General features: G+C 37.6%; 1 protein-coding gene across 2 annotated transcripts in view; it reads left to right on the plus strand.

The window, feature by feature from the left end:
- The window catches only part of BMP5 (bone morphogenetic protein 5), a gene marked incomplete at both ends in the record, with an annotated part of 125663 nt that extends 103661 nt beyond the window's left edge, over positions 1–22002 (plus strand). The window contains 4 exons of one of the 2 annotated variants that reach the window (XM_079712512.1): positions 4169–4363; positions 15929–16005; positions 17324–17434; positions 21853–22002. In XM_079712512.1, the coding sequence (XP_079568638.1) occupies positions 4169–4363; positions 15929–16005; positions 17324–17434; positions 21853–22002 (533 nt within the window). The remainder of the gene's footprint in view (positions 1–4168; positions 4364–15928; positions 16006–17323; positions 17435–21852) is intronic. The other variant, XM_079712513.1, reaches the window with a different exon arrangement.
- Positions 22003–22978: the final 976 nt, after the last annotated feature.

The raw sequence follows: 22978 nt of genomic DNA on the forward strand, positions 1-22978 counted from the left end.
CTCTTGTTCTAGGACCAGTTCATCCCATCACTTGCCCTGCCTCTCACTTTGGGACAGTTTTTGATCCACCTTAAAACATCCAATGCCATGAAATTGCTGCTTTGCTTGCCTTTGAACTGCTACCACTCTCTGAAGCTGATGCTGGTACAGGAACTCATCTTGGACCTACCTACATTCTGGTGCTGCCATCTTGTACCATTGTGGAGCTACTTGGAAGCCACTCTTCTGATGTAAGAAGAATCTTTGATCACCACTTGCATCACACCATTAACCAAACTCCAAAGTAGGGTTCCCTTGTCCTCCCTCCCAAGATTTTACAGGGACTTTGGGTAAAAATAGGTCTGTTAGATTTTCTTGAATCCCCTGGTTCTTAAGAAGTTAAACATGCAAACATTGGAGCAAGGCCAGAAGGAACACTGAGTTACAGACTCAAAATCCCTGCTTCCTTATACTCACTGAGACATTGTTCTGAATCTGTACTCTAGGGGTTCACCTGTTCCTTCCAATGTGTTCTCTCCCTACAGGTTTTTCTATCTTTTCCAAATATATGCCTGGTGAATTTAGCTTACCCATGTTCTAGCTATGACTAAACTTGTCTGAATCTTAAAATGATTAAGCTTGGATTCAAGCTGGTGTCCCTTATCAGCCTTTTATTTTAATGCTCTTTTTATTACCCCAAGTTATGTTTATTTCCACTGTATATTCTTTTTTATCTTTTCAGTTATACATATATATATATTTATTCTTTTTCATCCTTTTCCATTATGGTTCAGCACAGGATACAGAATATAGTTCCCTGTGCTATGCAGTAGGACCTTGTTGTTTATCCATCCTATATATAATAGTTTGCATCTGCTATCCACTGAATATTCAATCCTAAATGTATATATGTTTCCTACCTACATTTTTTAATAAGTCAAAAATGAAGATTAGCTTTGAAAAATAAAACCACGGTAATACACACCTACATACAGTTTTCCTAAATCAAAATGTTTTAGGTAGGTTTCTTTACTGATACATTTGCAGTATCTAAAACATCCTGTACCTTTAATAATAAAATTCAACATTGTTAAATAGATTTTATAAAATAGTCACTATTTTTAATACCTGCAATATAGTCTGGGTTTCTATTAGCACTTCTAAGAAAAATAACTGTTCAGCCCTATTCAAAAGGTTCAGTCAACATAATCAAGGGAGGTATAATGTGTCTGAAGGACAAGGTCATATAGTTAATGCTTCCACAGTGTAGCTCAAGATCAAGAGCCACTGAGTAAGTATGAACTTATGGAATCTTAATAGTCACATCTTTGCTGAAGTGGAAAGGAAACCAAGAGGAAACTTAATAATATCAAAAGTTATTTTAAAGGGAGTTCACATTGGTTTGAAGGGGACTTTGCTTCACACACAATATCCACCTTTGTAAAACCCAAGAAACCCATATTTGTCACACATAAAGCCCAAGAAACCCATATTTGTCACACACACACACATCTTTACAGTTTTCAAAACATAAATCTTGAGAGCAGTCTTCTTCCTCCACAGATAAAAATCAAAATATTGAAAGTCTTTCGAACAATAACAAAAGGAATCCTCTTGCAAACCCAAGGAAACTTGGAACTCTGGGTTCAATGCTTATTTAACTGGAAAAGGGTCAGTGTGTATTGTAATGAATGGAAAACTGATTTTTCTGTATTCCATTCATGGCCATCGTGTGGCAACCTATTTCAGTATTAGAAAGACCATATATTAAAAATGATTTCTGCAGTCATCCATGTATACAAGTAAAAATTTTGTTCCTGTTAAATTATCACTTCATTAAAACATCAAACTCAAAGCTCAACAAATACTTTTTATGTTGTGCTCCAAGACTGAAAAAAAAAATCAAAAATTTAAAGAACAGATCACCAGTTATTCTCTTCCATCACAGTCAAGTTTCTCAGTTCCGTTTTTTTTTTCTTTTGCTGCACTCTCTGTCACTGGAAACATCTTAAACCAATTTCAAGTGCTACACCTGAATAAACATGTTGTAAAAGTGTTTATGTATTGAGGTGGGTCAGTTCAAGGTATGGTATTTGGCTGGAACTTCTAATTTCTCTTTTTACAGCAAAAAGGCTGCCAGAAGGAGGAAGTCTGAGCTGAATTAATACATTTGTTACAGTGGAAGTAGAATGGAAACTACTCCAACCACAAATCAAACTGCCTCTTTCATTTATGCCAGTGATACAGTTTTTCTAAGAAATATAGACTCTGGCATGGAGCCACTGTAAGTTTGCATTTAAAAGAGAAACCCATGCGCTTATTTGTTTAAGGTTTACTGCTCTGATTATTTGAAAGTTCTTTCTCTGCTAGGACAGAGTGAAGTGGCATTTGGGAAGCCGGTGGCCGTTTTCATATTTGTAAGAAAGCAACAAGTTTTCCCAATGAGCAATTGTTGAGGACGCTGATGGATGCTGCCTGCACTGACACACGCGCATTTTTTTAAACCAATATCTCCACATTTAAAGGACCTCTGTGTTCCTCCCTACAGCTGCACAGACTCACATAACACAGTCTCATTTTCTGATGGTAGAGGGTGCCTGCACAATACAAGTATACACAGAAGTGTTTATGCTGCCAAAATAAACTGTGTTAAGAGCAAGAGTTTATTTGCTAAAATGCCATTGATTTTAGGGACCTGTTCCTTTTTCTTCCAAGGTGGGTCTGGTCTTAGAATGGACTGAGGCTACTCCACAGTCGTGACTGAATAAATATTTTTAGAAAACCGGCACATCTTTCCGGGTGCAAGGCAGGGCCAATCACACACGTATTTGAAACCACATGATATATTACTCTGAAAAGATTGGTAACTTCTGTATTGGTAACTCTGTATTCTGGAGTAGAATTTTTTTTTTTTTTTTGCATGACTTTTGAGTAATTCTCACCTAAAGGTACAACTTAAGGTTAAACAGTTCGTCCTCTCTGGGTGATTTTCATTGAATTCTATATCAACTAATAGTTTTCTTTATATATACACACACATATATACATATATATAATTTTCTGTGGTAATTATTTTAAATGAGAAGACCATAGCAAGAGTGAATTGTAAAAAGGGGGAAAGAGTAATACCTAACTCCTAAGGTATTTGTGGAATCACCTTAATTAATGCATGGAAAACACTTAGAAAAATGCCTAGAGTACACAGCAAGTGCTCCAAACACGTCTTTTTACAATGATAATACTTATCATTTATAATGCTAAGAATTATTATTACTATCCCAGAAGGAGAAATACTTTATCAACATCTACTTCTAGTCTCTAGGACACTCTTCACCCATTCCTGCCCAGGCCCTAGGTGCACTCCTTTTCTGATAAACAACCACTCCAAGGGCTCAAAAGGGCCTGGGACACAGGCTGGTTTAGAGACCAAGGTGAGTCTCCAAGCTCACCTGGAATTTTTTTTTCTTTCCTGAGCATCTCCAGGCTTGTTTTGCATCTTCTGAAATCCTTTCAGTAAACATGATTTGGGCATGTCCAAGTTCGGAAGGGGAGGGATTCCATAATTTTCATGTTTGTTTCAAAATCCTTTACATGGAGAAAGACCTGGAGCTTACAGCAAATCTCCATCCCAGCAGGGGTTCTGGAAGGATCTTTGAAGAGCTTTAAGTAGACCACAGCTTTGTAAAGATCGCTGGGCACAGGCCAGAGGTGAGGGGGGAGGCTATCAACACTAATTAACACTGGAAAGTCTCCAAAGAAGCTGGTGAAAATAGAAACACCCAGCCAGCCATTCAGATTTTATCACATGGAGGAAAATTATAGGGCACCTAATGTAGAAGCGCCTGTAGATAATTTTTTGAAATTGCTGTTTAACATGGACATTTCCAGGCTAATGGGTGTCAAGCCTTTCCATTTAGAACATTGCCAACTTCTAGGTCTGAGAAGGGACCATCAGTGAAGGCCTGAGGGTGTTCTGTGGCCAAAGAGGGATACAAAATGGAAAACCAAGCATGGATAATTGTCTGTAATAGTAAACTTTCCATGTATATAAGAATCTTTGGCCTGCAAAGAAAACATTCTGATAGTGTTTTAAAACGTCTCCCCTTTCCCAAGTACCCTCTGAGTTCATTCCCATCAGGTAAACTTCATTTCTTCTTCATAAACCCAGTGCTCCTTCCTTCTGTTCTAGGACACAGCATCAATGTGAAGTCGGCTGGTCTCGTGGGAAGACACGGGCCTCAGTCAAAACAACCATTCATGGTGGCCTTTTTCAAGGCTAGTGAGGTACTTCTCCGATCTGTGAGAGCAGCCAACAAACGGAAAAATCAAAACCGCAATAAATCCGGCTCTCATCAGGATTCCTCCAGAATGTCCAGTGTTGGAGGTAAGCAAAAACCAGAGCAGCAGTTCTGCACAGAATGTGGTGGGGTCATATGTTGCAAATCAAGTAGCCACAATAAATATACCCTCTGGATATACCTTCATTTGGTCTATTAAATCATCCAACGATGTTTCTTGCATCCCCCAAATGTTTCATCAGCAAATCATTCAGTAATTCATTTTAAAATACTGTAAGTAGGACTTGCCTTCATATGTTGAAAGATGCAGTTCAAATTAAAATCAAACTGGCAGTAATAAAATTATGGAATGCCTACATCGACAAAGGCTAACCAAAACTGAACTCCACAACTTGTGAGCTGACCTTTCCAGGGCCTCTCAAATATGGATGGGTAACCAAGTATATTCAAAATAAAAAGATTACTTTGGTACTTAAAACAGTACATGTGAATCATGAAGTTTAAATTTTTTATGACAAGAGAAGCAGGGAAGATTGTATGGTAACTGAAATAATTTTAATATTTCCATTAATTATTTGGAGTGCTGTTATCTAGATAATTTGCTTTGAGTGTGTGTGTACACATACCTGCATATGTGAAGTCAAACAAAATGTTACAAATGCACAATTGATCCCACTGTGCTTGCAATTTAATCTATTAATTGATAGAAAGGGAGATAAAAGTACAGTTGATATGAACTCATCTGAGAAAATCTGAAGTAATTTAATAATATAATTTACACCATTAAGTACCTTGTTTAGTCCTGGCTACAATAAATTTTCATAAGCTGTTCTTAGATGAAAACGATGGCTATTTTATTCCTAGAAATTGTCTTAACTATGAAAAATAAACCCATTTGAAGGGGAAACCTTGCCCTAGAACATTCCAACTTAGTATGGCCTGTTTGTTCATTTGTAAAATGTGTATTCTTCTATGTTGATGGCCACCATATGCAGTGTACTTGTGAGGCACAGTGAATGAGCTGGTGAACAAAACAGATATGACCTCTGCATAGGGTATTTCAGAAAATTAGAATGTTTTGTTCTTCCAAAAAGACACATTTAGACAGTGTTTTTCACTATTCCTGAAAAAATCTTCATTTTTTCCCCAGTTGCTAGAAATTGACAAGTCATATTGTAATTTTTTATTACTCCAATATGAATGAGTGATAGATAAGATTATAAAAGATCATAAATGAAACAAGAATATATAGAATTTTTTTTGAACCTGAGACGCTCAACAAAAATACTAAGTGGAGCTCACTGGAACCCTCCTAGAGTGCGGGTACAGGAGAATCGTGTTAGAAAGAAGTCTGTTTTGTGCATCTAGCAACAGAAGCAGAGGGAAGAGTTCTATATGGAATTGCATTATACTTCATTACATGCTACACAGAAAGCCATGTTTTAAAATAATTTTCCATCAAGTAAGTTTAACTGTCTTTTTCACTTGAAAGTAAAACGTGATATTAGTGCCTTATTACAAGGCTATTTTATAAAAATCTTCACAAGATATTTAGTTTGGCAAAAATTGTAATGGCTTAATATGAAAGATGGAGAAAAATAACTTTCTAAGACCTTTTCTTCCTTGTAAATACTAGCCTGTCAAAGTTGTATATTTTTCTTTCCATGTAGAATGGTTCTGAAATGGGTTGAAATGTTTTTAATTTAATGTAGCAGACTGCATTAAGAAAAAGATTTGTTAAATCTTGAATAGACTAGTAAATAATTTTTGAGGAAATTACAAAGGAAAAAGGATAAGTTGCCTACGTATTATTAGAGCTCATAATGACTCTGGCAGAGGCGTTCCAGCAACTGAAATCATCCGAATCCTTCTCCCTATTGGTGAACTCTATTTATCTTCCCTTCCTGACCACAAGTAACAAATGTGCTTCTATAACTAGAGATGAATAAAACACATGGCACAGAAATCATGTAACTTTTCACCAGTTTCTTAACACCATTTAGAGTACAAAATTATTCTAATATAGACCAATATTTTCTTTTTAAAAAGTGTGTCATTGGCACCCATTTCTGTGAAATATGCAGTAGATGGTTTTGGAACATGTTCGTATTTTGATAATAAGAAGAAAGAAAGTAGCTGGTTTGTGTGTATGAGACTTAACCTTTCAATAGTTAGTAATCAAGTAGACGGGAAAAAGCCTCATAGGATTTGGCCCGAAAGACAGGGCTTAATATAAACATAAAATTTGATACTTAGGAGACTTGAAATGCCAGTGAAATTTTAAAATTATCCAAATATAAATAGTAAATGCTGTAATACTACTAGGCTTTTACAATAAAATACTGTGTGAAGACCCCATAACTAAGAACGGGGCCAGGAGGAGGAAGGGAGAGAGTCGTATTAGAAGTTTGCTTGGTTGCATTTTTTTTTTCCAAAGCATATCCTCAAATGTTAAAAGTCTCCAACAGTGCAGGAGAACCCAGGTCATTCTTGCTGCCTTTAACTCATTCCTTTCTTCTTTCTTCTTTGTGGAGAGCCTAGAACAGGGTCTAACACAAAATAGCAACTTCATAAACACACGCTGAAGACCTTAACGTGTTGTCTGTATGGGAAAAACTAAGTTCCTTTTTCAGCTGCCTATGCACAGAACCACTGCTCCCAGATTTTCTGCAGAAACTCTCTCTCTTTGTTCCTCTTCAGGTTTTTGGCGAGAAAGTTGAGCAGACACTTTGTGAAGGATGTTGCTTGTTTCACGATGAGCCAGCACAGTTGATTTTCATTTGAACTTGTGTTTGGGGGAAAGAAAATGTAGACAATAGCTAAATGTTAAGGGAGCCACCCTTTAAGATGGAAAGACACCAAGTTGATAAGATTTTAAAGAACCTACCAAAAGCAAGATGCTGTTTTAAGCACTATATCAGTGCTGAAAAAAATTGAACATTAAGAGTTTACAGGGCACATGGCAAGTCCTGGTTCACTGCAGAACTGCTTGAAAAGGTGCTTATTGCAAGTTTGGTACTAGGGGCCTTTGAAGGTGAATCCAATCATTGGTGCCCTGCCTGGAACCATGGTGATTTCTTAAGATAAGTCTTTCAAAGAGGCATTAAAATGGGGACACTCTGGGGCTTCCCTGGTGGTCCAGTGGTTAAGACTCCGTGCTTCCACTGCAGGGGCAAGGGTTTGATCCCTGGTTGCGAGACTAGGATCCCTCATGCTGCGTGCATGATGCGGCCAATAAATAAATAAATAAATAAATAAATAAATAAATAAATAAATGAAAAGGGGACATTCTGCAACTCCCAACTCTTTGACAGGCACTATCTCTTGCCTAATAGATACAGTGTAAAATCATGTCTCTTGGACAAAAATATTGAAACCAGAAGGAACAATTAATTGGGATTATTTGTTTAGACAGTTTTATATTATATAATTAATATACATTTTCATTATTTAAAAATAATCAAATCTTCAATAAAGCTAAAGTTCTCCTCTGATCACCTACACCTAATTCTTTTGAGATAGGTTATACTGATACACTGATATCAACATGATACATGTACTTCCAAATCTTTTCCTCTGTATATACATCACTTTTGGAGAATATATTTTGTTATGTGTTATGTGTGTGTGTGTGTGTGTGTGTGTATATATATATATATGTATATATATATATATATATATACACACACACACACACACACACACACATTTATTCTTTTTCAGATTCTTTTCCACTATAGGTTATAACAAGATATTGAATATAGTTACCTGTGCTATACAGTACATCCTTATTGTTTATCTATTTTATATATAGTAGTGTGTATATTGTAATCTCAAACTCCTAATTTATCTCTCCTCCCCTCATCCTCTTTGGTAACTGTAAGTTTGTTTTCTACATCTGTGAGTCTATTTTTGTTTTGTACATAAATTGTATCATTTTTATTAGATTCCACATATAAATGATATCACATAATATTTGTCTTTCTCTATCTGACTTACTTCATTTAGTATGATAATCTGAAGGTCCATCCATCTTGCTGCAAATGGCATTATCTCGTTTTTATGGCTGAGTAATATTCCATTGTATATATTTACCACATCTTTTTTATCCATTCATCTGTCGATGGACATTTAGGTTGCTTCCATGTCTTGGCTATTGTAAACTGTGCTGCTATTAACATAGGGGTGCATGTATCTTGTCAAATTACTTTTCTCTGCATATATGCTGAGGAGTGGGATTGCTGGATCATATGGTAGTTCTATTTTCAGATTTTTAAGGACCCTCCATACTGTTCTCCATAGTGGCTGCACCAATTTACATTCCCACCAACAGTGCAGGAGGATTCCTATTTTTACATACTTTTTTTTTTTGTGTGTGTGGTACACAGGTCTCTCACTGTTGTGGCCTCTCCCGTTGCAGAGCACAGGCTCTGGATGCTCAGGCTCAGCAGCCATGGCTCACGGGCCCAGCCGCTCCGCGTCATGTGGGATCTTCCCGGACCGGGGCACAAACCCGTGTCCCCTGCATTGGCAGGCGGACTCTCAACCACTGCACCACCAGGGAAGCCCCTTTACATACTTCTTAAGAGCAGTTTTATGTTCACAAGAAGATTGAGAGGAAGGTACAGAGATTTCCCATGTACTCCCTACCCCCACACATGCATACTTCCCCTATTATCAGCATCACTCACCAGGATGGTGAGTTTCTTTCCAAAGATGAACCTACACTGACACATTGCAATCACCCAAAGTCTATAATTTACCTTAGGGTTCACTCTTACCGTCATATAGTTGGTCTTATGTGTTTTTAAACAACATATTTTAGCCATCTTCAAAGTAGTGACTTCATTTTTTTAAACTGCTACAATATATTCAATAATGCTCGTATCAGAGTTTATTTAATCACATCACTCTTAAAAAGAAATTTTGGTTGTTTTTAAATTGGAGCTTTCAAAATCAATGCTGCAGTGAAAATCCTGCAAAGCTGCACATGTGAGAATGGTTTTAATCTACAAGTTTTTTCCAGTAATTAACACTAAAAGCTGGTATCTGTGCCCTGAATATGCAAAATTTTGAAAATCCCTTCTCAGACGACAATTGTTTTGGTTCCTAGATCTAGTTTGATAGATTTTTTCACCTATCTATCCATCTGTACATTTATCTATCTATCATTCTGTCATTTAACCCTATCCACTACTTCCTTATTGTATAATCTTGGAGACACGTCACGTTTCTCTGTGTCTGTTTCTTCATCTGTGAAGTGAGAATGCTAATAATACCTGCCTCATAAGGTAAAATTACATGAATTGTGAGGATTAAATGAGTTATTTAATATGTGTAAAGAACAGAGAACAGCGGTACGTACTCATTCAGGTTTAGGCATTATCATTATTTCTTGTCAAATTAAGGTTTGGTTTTTCAGACCTGGTACCTAAAGAGTTCAGACTTTTACATCAGAGAAGACTAGAAATCCTCTTTCTCTAATCAGTACCCATACCCCTGGTCACTTGTCAAATTTCTATCTAGAGAGAATTCTAGAGAGATAATTTATCTGGGCATGGTTCATTGTAAAATATTTATTCAGTGTTAAATAAGCACCCACAATGTGACAAGCACAGTATTAACTATATGCTCATGAAAGATGGGTAGCATAAGAATTTTGCTTCTTAAAAAGCGCTCCCACAGACAATGGGAAAGACATGACCGCTAGTACTAATCGGGAGATAATTCCACTAGAGTAGGTACAGGGTAGTGTGGGAGAAGTAAGGATAGAGCGCGACTCATATGAGAAAGAATAGACATTTTCCAGAAATGGAGGGGTGGGTGAAGCTATTTCAGACTTATGTGCACAGTTATAGAACCACGTACCAGTGTCCAACTGCCGGGTGTGCAGGTATTCTTGTACGAGAGCAGCATGATGTCATCTAGAAAGTCATGCAGGGACCAAGTCATAAAGCGTAGGTGTGTGATGGTCAGGAACTATGATGCTTCTGTGCAGGCAGTTGGAAAAAAAGGAGTGTCACAATCAGAAACACATTTTAAAAAGTTCAATTTGGCATCAAAATGATGGATGGGATGCCAAGGGGTAAAACTGAATGTCAAAATATGATTAAAAGTCTAGTCCCATACCCCAAGCAGTGAAGATTATAGATTGGAGAGAGATGAAGTAGAAACCAAAATATCTGGAATGGAGCCAACAGCACTCCGGAAATGGGCGTGTCAAGAATAAGTGGAAGGTGTAGGAAAAAGATGCAGCTATGAGCCCCAATGGTTAGATGAAGCACAGGACTTGACACTGCCATGGAAACCAGGGTAAGAGAAAAATGTCAAGGATGGAGCCCCTAGTGGGAACATCAGCACTTTATTATAGACAAAGGAGAAAAAGGAATTCCATGAACTAGGCAAAAGACTTAAGTCAGAGAGAAAGGAAGAGACAGGGGTGAAGGGTTTTCCTAGGACCAAATTCCCAGAGAGGATGTTGGGGGAGTGTGAAGTGACCAAGAGTGCAAAGGGCTTCTGCTAGGATAACTAGGCTAGAGGTGGGTTAGTTAAAGGGGGTTGGGGATGGATTTAATGCAGGGTAGGAGGGAAAAAGAAAGAAAATCGAGAAATGTACTCAATTTTCTGTCTTGGGTCACTAGATGACTGTTGAACCTGTTAACCAAGTAGAAGGAATGGAAGGAGTATGAGGTCAGAAACAAAAATAGTGAGTCGGAGGCCTCTGGGAAACTTTCACACATAGATGTCTGGTTGGCATTTGGAGACTCACATTTGTGGATGGGTTTTTATGTCAATGAGCTCTAAGGTAAGAATGTTTGTTGCATCATCCACAGAGAGACTTTGCTAAGCAGAGTTAAGCAAACACACCAGACAGTTATTATGTTGTGGTGTCTGTTCTGTGTCACACATTCATACATAGACAAACACAATTATCCCTACATAAATAAATAACAGTAATTCCTAATGGGTCATACATAAATTTCGGTGAGTCATTCACTGGATGTGGGAGATGGAGATTAAGTGAGGGTAGCAGTGGCATTTGAAATCCCTCATCTTTGGGGGGGGGGATTGCTATTTGTTTGGGGTTTATCATGAATTTCTCTACTCCCAAGGCCATATCAAAATTTACATTATTGAACAGTCTATGGTAGCACCATTCCTGCTATTTTACCTCTGATACCTTCATTCATTTATCATTTTCATTTTCTATGAATTAATGAACATCCTGAAGCTGTGGGTGCTGACTTCCGTCCATTATCTCCCTCTAGGAATTAAGTAAGAGAATGTTGACATCTCCTCTTTTGCTTTGAAACACAGTATCTCATCATATTTGGCTTAAGCTGTTGATGTATTTAAATGTCAAATTCTATTTTGGATTTTTTCCTTCTCTTTTACAGATTCACCTACATTTTATTCCTTAAAGACACTAATACTAGATTTTAAAGAAAAAAGAAACCCATACTGGTATATGGAGTTTTTTGGACTTATTTCTTTTGTGCCCTTCATAGCTAGGTTAGCATGTGTTTCTTTATTTGGTTGTTTCTTCAGGGACTACTGGACAGACCATTGAAGCCCTAACCCTATTTAGATCTCAGGATTTTTTTTGTTTTTTTCTTGTTTTTTTTTTTTTGTTGTTGTTGTTTTGTTTTTTGCGGTATGCGGGCCTCTCACTGCTGTGGCCTCTCCCGTTGCGGGGCACAGGCTCCGGATGTGCAGGCTCAGCGGCCATGGCTCACGGGCCTAGCCGCTCCGCGGCATGTGGGATCTTCCTGGACCGGGGCACGAACCCGTGTCCCCTGCATCGGCAGGCGGACTCTCAACTACTGTGCCACCAGGGAAGCCCTCAGGATTTTTTTAAATCATGTATTTAATTTTTTTCTATGACAAAATAATCAAAAATTAAGAAAAATCAAACTAAGACAAAGATTAAATTTGCATTATTGGGGGATGAGGGGGAACTGGATGAAGGCAATCAAAAAGTACAAGCTCCCATTTATAAGATAATAAGTCCTAGGGATGTAATGTACAGCATGATGAATATGATTAACACTACTGTACGTTATATACGGAGGTTGATAGGCGAGTAAATCCTAAGCGTTCTCATCACAAGGAAAACAATTTTCTATTTCTTTGATCTTGTATCTGTGTGAGATGATGGCTGCTCACTAAACTTACTGTGATCATCATTTCATGATGTATGTGAGTCAAACCATTATGCTGTACACCTTAAAGTTGTATGGTGCTGTATGTCAATTACGTCTCAATAAAACTGGAAGAAAAAAATATAGCTTGTAAAAATATAAATGAATTTGCATTGTTTCCAGAAATTGATCATAAACAAACTGGCATAAAGTATTTAACAATATTTTCAATATTTTGGAACTGGTTTCCCAATATTATTACCATTCAGAGGGAAATATGTGTCTGCGATACCTGCCTTGTGGTTGAGGAATGCTAGCATGATTTTCTAGTATTGGCTGTATCTCCAGAATGTTTAGTAGTTTCTGGTGTGACTCTTCATTTCTACGCAGGCTTGTCAACAGCAGCATCATGTCCATCTCATTTTCATATTTGAAGGGCTGCCAATCACTAGTTTTTAAAGATATAAATCTAATTTCTTTGCCTTTCCTCCCACAGGTTATTCTGCCAACCATTTAGTAAACCTAACTGCAGACTTTGCTGGTTTGGGTACAACATTTACTCAGTATCTATTCATTTTTATTTCTGACAGACTAAGCATATGGTCCTAATGCTCTATGAAATCAGACTCTTGGAACGAGATTCTGTTATAAATTTATTGCTCGTTACCTTTATGTGATGTTACATTATATACATCACTGAGCCTGCATGAAAAGCTGCATAGATGGAACAGATCTATTTTGACTTCTGAGTTTGACTGTCTTTCTTTTTTTATAAACATGGAATTCAAATAACCTTACACATGGTTTATGGCTTTTCAGATATACTTGAACGTGTTATTGGCTATAAGGTCTTTATTCACATTCCATGCCTTTCATTAAGACAAGGATAAATGAATAAATATTCCCATGATTGTCTGATGCAGGGTTCGGCAAAGTAAGGCCTAAGAGTCAAATCCAGCCATCACCTGTTTTTGTACCGCCCAATTGCTAACAATGGTTTTTACATTTTTAGATGTGTGGAAAATGCTCGAAATAGAATAATACTTTGTTTCACTCAGAAATTATATAAAATTGAAATTTTAGGATCCATAAGCAAAACTTTATTGGAATATAGCCGTATCCATCCATTCATATACTATCTATGGCTGCTTTCATGCTACTGGGGCAGAGTTGAGTCACTGAGAGGGGGGACCTTGTAGCCTGAAATATATACTATCTGTCATTTTCGAGAAAACGTTTGTTGGTCCCTGGTCTAATGCATGGCTGACTTTAGTTTTAAAAAAATTCTAAATATCAAGAAGTTTATGCAGTCAAACTAATACCAGAATTAGTTATTCCTTTTCCCTAAAAATGATGCAGGGTTCACATTTCATGGTATTATACTTATTATTACAGTACCCTTGTTTATTACCTGGACAAACTTAACTCCTTTTGCTATTTCAATTAAGAGAAAAGTTTACCCAAAGAAGAAGAATACTAAGTTTCAAATAAATTCCCTTTTCTCTATTCTGTCATTATATATATATTTAATTTGTTTTAATGAAGGTAATTGCACACAGGAATAACTCTGATCTAGAAGTAAAAGAGTCCCTGTGTTCAAATTTAATCATCATCTTGTTTTCTAGACTCACATTAAATAAATAATTAGTTGAAGTCACTGTGAAAGGCAGATGACAGGGCCCGTTAAGACAGGCCCCTTGGATCTTTGATGTGTCTACATTTTCTTAGAGGTTGAGGATAATTAGACTGGAAGGTGACACCTTAAGACAGGCTGCTCTTCATAGTGAACTGCTACACTGATTTACCAGAGACAACTGTCAGAGTGAAAGTAGCATTTATTCCTAGATGAAAACATTAACTGTCTTCTTTGAAAATAAATTATTTTGTGGATGCCATCACCCTAAATTTTTTCCTCTTTCATTTTTTTATGTTAGAAATAATTAAAATGGGTTAGCTTTTTGAATATTATTTATATAAATTATGAATAAACCCCAGAGACAATAATATAGAGAGATTTTCTGTGGTGTTCTGTGTTTCTGCAGTGTTTTACTTTATTCCAGATGTGATTGGGGATTCTCTATTCTTAATTCCTTTAATCAGTTATCAAAGGTTATGGGTTTTTCAGATTATATTCCGAAATAAGTCCTGGAAATCATGTATTTTCTTTGCTACAAGTCATTTCTGGAATATTCTGAGGAATTCATTCTTCGATTCCTCAAATATTTATTGAGTACTTACTGTGTGCCAGGCCCTGTTCCTGAGATTTGAGGTATATCAGAGCATCAAATGGGACCAAACAAGATTTTTACCCTTGGGGAGCTGACATTCTAGAGGGAGGAAACAGGCAAGAACCAAAGTACATGATAAATAAGTAAATGGCGTAGCATATTAAGAGATGATCAGCAAAATGGATAAAAAAAAAATCAGAGCAAGGACGGAGAGAGATAATGGAGTGGGAGTTGGGATCTGAAATAGGGTAGTCAGTGAAGGCCTTGTTGACAAGATGATGCTTAAGCAAAGAACTGAAGAAGCTCTGAGACTTAGATAAGTAGATATCAAGGGGAAGAGCATTGCAGGGAAGGGGGGTGGGGTGAGAGTGAAGACCCTAAGGTGGGAGAAGGTGGACCTGTGCTCAAAACAACAAGGAAACGTCATGGCCTGATATGGGACCCGAGGTGGAACATTTTGCTGGAGTGTGACATAATTGAGCTGACTCTTGGCTACTTTCATATGGGGGTGGGTTGGGGCAGGGCAGAGCAGGAGGAATAGCAGGGAGGATGTGGCAGTAATTCAGGAGAGAGATGGTGCTGGTTTTGACCAGAACCCATCATGGAGGTGGTGAGGGTGGGTGAATTTTGGCTGTATTTGAAGGTGAAATGTGTAAGGATTTCCTAACAGATTGGATGTGGAGTGAGAAATAAAACAAGTATGTGTTGACTCCAGTTTTTGTGTTTGTTTGTTTTGCCTGAGAAGTTGTTATCAGTCCTCTATAGGTAGAACTAGTTTGGGGGTGAGGGGGGAGGCAGTCAGAAGCTCCACTTTGGGTATCCTGAGTTTGAGATATTTATTAAGATAAAATCAACTCTGTAGCATCCCAGTTGGTTGGCTCCCAGTGTCTGTCTCATGGAAGAATAAAAAAAGTGTTGTTTGAATATTTAATATACACGAATATAGTAAGCACCACTGTAGTTTGAGTGAATTAATGAAACAGCATTCATTGAGTGCCAGGTATCAGGCTGTTCACCATCACAACACAAAGGATACAACCTGATCCTCATTAGAACTTCTCAAGGTACATGGTGTTGTCTGCATTTTACAGAAGAAAACATTCAAGGCTAGTGACTTGCTTGAAGTTCACGTGGCTAGTAAGTGGCTTTCACTTTGAGATTCAAACTCATGTTTCACAACTTTAAATACAGCCTCCTTTTGATTTTATCAGTGAACTCACAAAAGAAATATTAGTAAACCTGATAGACTGCCGTTTGTTGAAAATCTGATTTTTATCTTCAGACTATAACACAAGTGAACAAAAACAAGCCTGTAAGAAGCATGAACTCTACGTGAGTTTCCGGGATCTGGGATGGCAGGTAAGAATGGTCAACCAACTTGGTTGCTTCTTTTTTGCTTTATTATCAATCCTGAATTACTCAGAATCTTTGTCAGTAATTTTTCCTATACAGTAACCAATTATTTTTGACGTGACTATTCAGTATATGGATTATCCACATCATTTTTATTTCTTCATTATCCTTTCACCATTGAAACATAACAGAGTTTATGGTTAAAAAAAACAATTATGCTGAAGAAGAAATGCACCCTTAGACAGTGAAAAAAAATCCTGTTGTTTAAATATCCCCACATTTTCTTTTTAATACCCATTTTTTCAGATTAACTCAAGCAATTTCCATTTGCCTCCTATGGTCCCAAATTATTGGTATAAGAAATAGAATCCTTGACTATGTCTCTGTCATAAGGTAGATCTACAGAAAAAAAATGTTTTTCTTGTACTTAAAAATCTTATTGCTTTCTTTTACATCTGCTTCATGAACAGGGTGAGAAGGAGGATTTAACCAAAATAATTTTTAATGGCTCTGTGTTGAAATAGTTTAAATTGGATTGCTTAGATTACATTATTCCATTACATTGGATCCTCAGAATATGAGCTATTATATTGAGAAATAATATTAACAAGTAAGCATTTTCAAATTTATGGTAAACCTTCTACATGAATTGTTCAATAATTTTACATCTGTGACAAGTTTTACGTCTCTGGAAAAAAAATCAGGGCCACCATTATAAGTGCCAACTTTTTAGCTTCCTAAAATTTTTCACGTACAGTGCTCAGGAATTTTCTCCAATTCATTTCTTTTAAAGAGGCTATAAGGTTAACACATGAATGGAAAGAAAAATAGGACAAGGCAGAAATCTTACAGCTTTAGGAGCTTGTCAAGCTTCTAAAGCAAGAATGAGTTAGTAAGAAGTAATGAGAATGATCTCAATTAAGTTTATTCTTCTTTTCCTTTCTGGTTCACTTGAACTTTCCAGAGTTCATCATTTCCTGTTTAAACAATATTTAGAATGCTATTTCATGATTAAGCCTTTATTCATGAATACATGGGTTAATACAGGCTATGAATATCTTACATAGTGACCTCTTGGGAGAAATTACAGAGGACAATTTCTTGTGAAAATATTTATACTTTTGTTGTAAACTTTAACTTAACCATAAATTAAGGGCTTGGGGGAGGCTGTCCTATTACAGTAATTGTTGGACCAAGAAGAGAAACTAATCCAGATTACATTATATTATATTATATTAATTATATTTGAGTATTCTTTAAGAATTGTTTTTCTGTGTTTTTATTTTGGTGATATTATTTCTTCTTCTCTTCTTGTGCATTTTAGGACTGGATTATAGCACCAGAAGGATATGCTGCATTTTATTGTGATGGAGAATGTTCTTTTCCACTCAATGCCCATATGAATGCCACCAACCATGCCATAGTTCAGACTCTGGTATGCTTTCTTTTTGCAGGATGGAAAGTGGTTTATGATGCAAACTTCTTATAAAGTTATTTCAAAGGAAAGCATCCATTTATAGTTAGAAATGCATTTTCTTCTCTTCTCAAATTCCTAAAGTAACAATTGTGCCAAAGTAACAATTGTGGATATAGTCAGGAAATTCAGGCTGGCCTAAAGAATAATTCTGATTCCAGAATGGGGAAGGATTCAGCGAGGAAAATTGGAATAATCACATAAAGTGGTCATTGTGCACTGATTAATTCACTAGACAATATGACTAAGCACACAGGTGCTGTTTCTAACCTAACAATTCATTAGCAGTCATTGCAAAAGCATTGAATGACAGTTGTACTGAATTTCATCTGAGGGTTTTTTCTCTCATCATTTAAGAATGTTCTATAACATACTTTGGTATTATGGAAGCTCTTCAATGTATTATAGAGTATAAGTAGAAGACTGGTTTCTATTTTTTGATACTTTTTTTCTTTATAATCTTTAAGGTGGAAATTAGCCTTCCTTTTGTCCCTTCCACACTTAGGAATGCAACAGTGACTTAATCTCTAATAATCTAGGCTTATTTTTGTGAAAAAGGTAATGAAATGTTTATTTCATCATCTCTAAATGGTCGTACTGTATCTAATGAGCTCATGAAAACCCTTGAGAATCTGACGTGCCTGCCTTAGGGTGTGTGACTTGATATGGGGGTGAGGGGAGGTCAGCCTCTGGAAGACTAGGGAGAGGCTTCTAGAAGATGCATAGCCTACGTGATGTAATCCCACATCAAAGTTTGTGTTCATAGGAACATTTCAACTAAAAGTTATTAGGACAGAAGGAAGGGAGCACATTATTATTATTTTAAAAAAATTTTTTTTGGTATGTGGGCCTCTCACTGCCGCGGCCTCTCCCATTGCGGAGCACAGGCTCCGGACGCTCAGGCTCAATGGCCATGGCTCACGGGCCCAGCCGCTCCGCGACATGTGGGATCTTCCTAGACTGAGGCACGAACCCGTGTCTCTTGCATCGGCAGGCGGACTCTCAACCACTGCGCCACCAGGGAAGCCCCGAGAACACATTATTTTAGAATCAAGACAATGATGGGATGGAAGTGGAGTTACTTGGTGGATGGTAGTAGGAGAGCAGGAGCTATTAGAAGAACATCTGCCTTTGTGGCTGAGGCTTGTTTATGACCAACAGAAAGAGTAACTATTAGAATTTGTGAGGAGTTAACTCTTCAGAAGGTTACCTTTTTTCACAATTAATTTACAATTTAAAGCTGATGGAAATAACACCCCAGTTTCCTTATGAATAAAGAGCTGTATATATACATTGACAGATTAAATCATTTGACTTGATGCTTTGCTGGCATCTGTCTGACCTCAGAGGTCCTACAAGATAGCTAGACACCAAAGTTACATATCTATGGCAAGTAAAGCATAGATATTGTCAAAACCTTGGATTAGAGAAGAAATAGAGAGATAAAACATATCTATATCTATATCTATATTTTTTTTCTGGTACGCGGGCCTCTCACCGCCGTGGCCTCTCCCGTTGCGGAGCACAGGCTCCGTACGCGCAGGCTCAGCGGCCATGGCTCACGGGCCCAGCCGCTCCGCGGCTTGTGGTACCCTCCCGGACCGGGGCACGAACCCGTATCCCCTGCATCGGCAGGCAGACTCTCAACCACTGCGCCACCAGGGAAGCCCACAAATATATATTTTTAAGGTAGTCATTTACAAATATTCTTTTTTTCCCCCAAGTTTGAAGATATGCATTTATTTCAGAATTCAATCACATAAAATTATCAGGTTGCTTTTTAATAATGAATGGAAAATATTTGCTCATGTTTATCCTTCCCCAATACCGATTTTTCCACCCTAGATTTCTCTGATATATCATACCCAGAAAACCCATATGTCTAGGGAGAAACTCTTATTTCCTCCTTGATAACAAAATTTATATTGATTTAAAGAAAACCTTAGTTTGCTACGGCTCTTATTTCACTGTCTAAAGTGAAGAACCCGAGTCTAAATTCCAACCCGCAGGTTCACACATGCTTGCTTTGATGTTGCCAATACCATAGAAATATTCTTCTTTTTATTGATTCTTGACCAATAAGGTTGCCATATGCAAAATATAGAGTAAATTCCTGGGGGTATTTTAAATGCTCGTATTCCTTCATCTTTGCTATCTATAAATATAAGCACTTCTTTTTTTTTTTTTTTTTTTTTTGCGGTATGTGGGCCTCTCACTGTTGTGGCCTCTCCCGTTGTGGAGCACACCAGCGGCCATGGCTCATGGGCTCAGCCGCTCCGCGGCATGTGGGATCCTCCCAGACCAGGGCACGAACCCGTTTCCCCTGCATCGGCAGGCGGACTCTCAACCACTGCGCCACCAGGGAAGCCCCAGCACTTCTTGATATAGGATATCATTACTGGGGGATGAGGAGCAGGTGTGTGGTACAAGGAAGGGTATATTGTATTCAAACTTCCTCCAGGAAAAGAATGTCTGTGGAGTCCAGCCTTCTATTCTTCTGTATGAGAATTCACATTCTGAAATGTGAGTCATCTGAAAACCAATCGCAGAGAGAGGAACGCTGCTGTCTCACACCTGAAAGGAAGAGGGCTGGTCACTGTCTTTCTGTCCAGTCACAGCAGAACAGCCACTATTAGCCTATAGAGAAATGCCACTTAATTTCCCAGCAGTTAAGCTCTTTGTACTGTCAATGACTTAGAGAGCTTTCTGTGTTTCCTTAGATATTCATCCAAGTTCCCTCAGGCTATACAATGCTTAAGTATCGAAAAAACTCTTTGTCAAATACCCCCCATCTGTCTCTTTTTTCTTTTTTTAAAAAAAAATATATAATTATATACTGTCAGCTCTTAAGACTGTAGCCTAGAAGGCAGAGTCTAAAAACAAGCATTTTTTAAAACACTGACACAGACTTGGAACAGGACCCCAGTCTGTATCACTGTCCTGGGATGTGGAGCATAAAGTCATCCCAGAACTTTAAGGGATGTGGGAAGTTTGGTGGTTCTTTCCCCCACCGCCCCGGCATTGTACACTCTCTTTGTTTGTCCTATGAAGGACATGAAACAAGAAGACAGACGTGTTTGTTGTTAAAGGAGAGCAGGTTTGTGACAAATAAGTTTGAGAAATGACTGAAGAACAATCCAATTTTTTCAGAGTGATGCCTTGGTGAGGTGGTCCTTGAAGCAGGGGGTTATCCATCACAAATGTGAGAGTTGAGGATGATAAAGCCGAGGAGGGCTGCAGGCTGCATCTGAAATTGGGAGAAACCATCCAGCTTGCAGTTTTGTGAGGTCTTAGGAAATTTCACATCCGCGTCCGATCACCTCATTTTTCCTGCTGTGTCTGTCCATAGGCAGGGCTCCTATATCAGTTCAGCCAGGAGGTTGTGCAGCCAAGATTCTAAGAACTGTATTTTCTCTTTGTAGATCCCTAAGGACTCTGCAGTGGGACTTCCCATAAACTCCTCTAGAGGAAGGGTCGGGGGCAGCAGGGGTGGGTGAGAATTGGGGTACAGTGTTCTGGCTCCTTCCTTGATTATTGAACATCAGAGGCAAACCTGCCAGTCTGATCAAAGTGAGAACAAACCCTTTACTTAATCATTTCACTGTCCATGTACAGCTGCCTTTTCAGGCTTTAGTGGGGAAGATGGATATTTAATTTTTAAAATATCTAGGCTCCTTGCCTCTGCTTTAGCTTAGCCTGCTTTTTGGCACTTGTCTAGGGGAGAAAGCAAGTCAAAGTATGTTACACTCTGGCCAATCTGATAAAAAATTATGGGGAGAATAGTTGAAATCATTGCTTTAAAGCAAGTATTGGATTTTACCTGGAGTTTATTTTGCTGTGATTTGTATGCTTCCTTTATCATGGAAAATGAAGAGTTGGCACAGCTTTTAATTTTATTGTCAAAAAAAGTTATTGATTTATTGTTTAGTTATCCTTTCAAAAGTAATTCTTAGATTCACATCTTTCTACAGTGCAGTGGTATGGCTTCATTGATTTTGCATTTAGAACTTCTGTATTTCTCATGAAGTAAATAGAAGTGGGCACTTTAACCAAAAGCAACCCAGTGCTAGTTGTCATGTTCTTTCCCCCAAGAAAATTTCCACTGAATATTCCATAGAGAGAGTTTTCCTTCCTTGGTAGAATATTTTTTAAAGCATCAACATGTAATTAGAACTGGTGGGTCAAGTCTAGGTGTTAATACCTAAGAATACACCCTTCACTACCAGCCCTACCCCACCCTGCCATGGAACATAAACAGAAGAAAGGGAGGTAGCTTAAGGGGGTGCTGATAGTCAGTGATAAAACAAGAATATTACTTTCAAGCTGCAGACAAAATGTCTATCTTAATTCTTAAAGAACAAAATGTTTCTCCCCCCCAGGTTCATCTGATGTTTCCTGACCATGTACCAAAGCCTTGCTGCGCGCCAACCAAATTAAACGCCATCTCTGTGTTGTACTTTGATGACAGCTCCAATGTCATTTTGAAAAAATACAGAAATATGGTAGTGCGTTCATGTGGCTGCCACTAATTTTAGATAATAATGGTAATAAGAAAAAGATCTGTATTAAGGTTTATGACTACAATAAAAATTATCCTTTCAGATAAAAGGGGAATTTCATAAAATTAGCCTGGCTCATTTCATCTCTCTAACCTATGTACAATATCATGTATATAGTCACTTTTATTTATTTAAAGGTATATATTCTCCTTTGTGGATGCCTTTTCAATAAAATGTATTTTATAGGTCACTGCATTATGCAATAGATTGCCCAGTCTAACTTTCAATAGGATATGTTGAGTCCAATTCCATTTCAACATTTTTTAATGTATTACACATTTTATATAATTTTCTGAAATTAGACAGAACTCCTTTGACTGTTAAGTATTGTTGAAGGAAACTGAATGCATTTGGTTAGGCTGTGCCAATGAAAACTCTGATAGGATATTTATTTAGAAATAAAACTTAACAAAATAACCACCCCAAACAAAAATTCTTGGAGGAACACAATTTTTCTTTGAGAGTTTCTGCTTCGTTAGATAAAGTGAAATGTTGAACTGGATTTGAATAAATAAATGGGAGACAGAACACAGAAGCTGAAAGGTTGCACATAATTGTTATAACTATTTGCTTGAACAGAATTGGTGTAACTGTAGGAAAGTGTTCCTTCTTGGCTCGTGGGTTGTAAATTTTTCAAAGAGCTCAAAGCTTCAGGAATTCTGTGGAGACAGACTTGAGCCTGTGTCCATAACTTTCCAAGTTAACACTAAAAAAGCATAGTACAACCTTCTTACCTCAAATAAATCATGTCTGCCTATTATCTAGAACACTACTGCTGCAGACTATTTTTTCAGATTTAAAAACAGTCCAAAATAAAGAAACATTTACATGTGCTCCCCTATCCTCCCCACAGACAAGAGTCACTGCATGAATAAAATATACCCAAGCAAAGAGGCCTACAGAGCCATTTTGTGTAGCTCTATTTTATAACTGAGTTTGCTGATTG

This window comes from Hyperoodon ampullatus (genome assembly GCF_949752795.1).
Source record: "Hyperoodon ampullatus genome assembly, chromosome: 10".
Taxonomy (NCBI): domain Eukaryota; kingdom Metazoa; phylum Chordata; class Mammalia; order Artiodactyla; family Ziphiidae; genus Hyperoodon; species Hyperoodon ampullatus.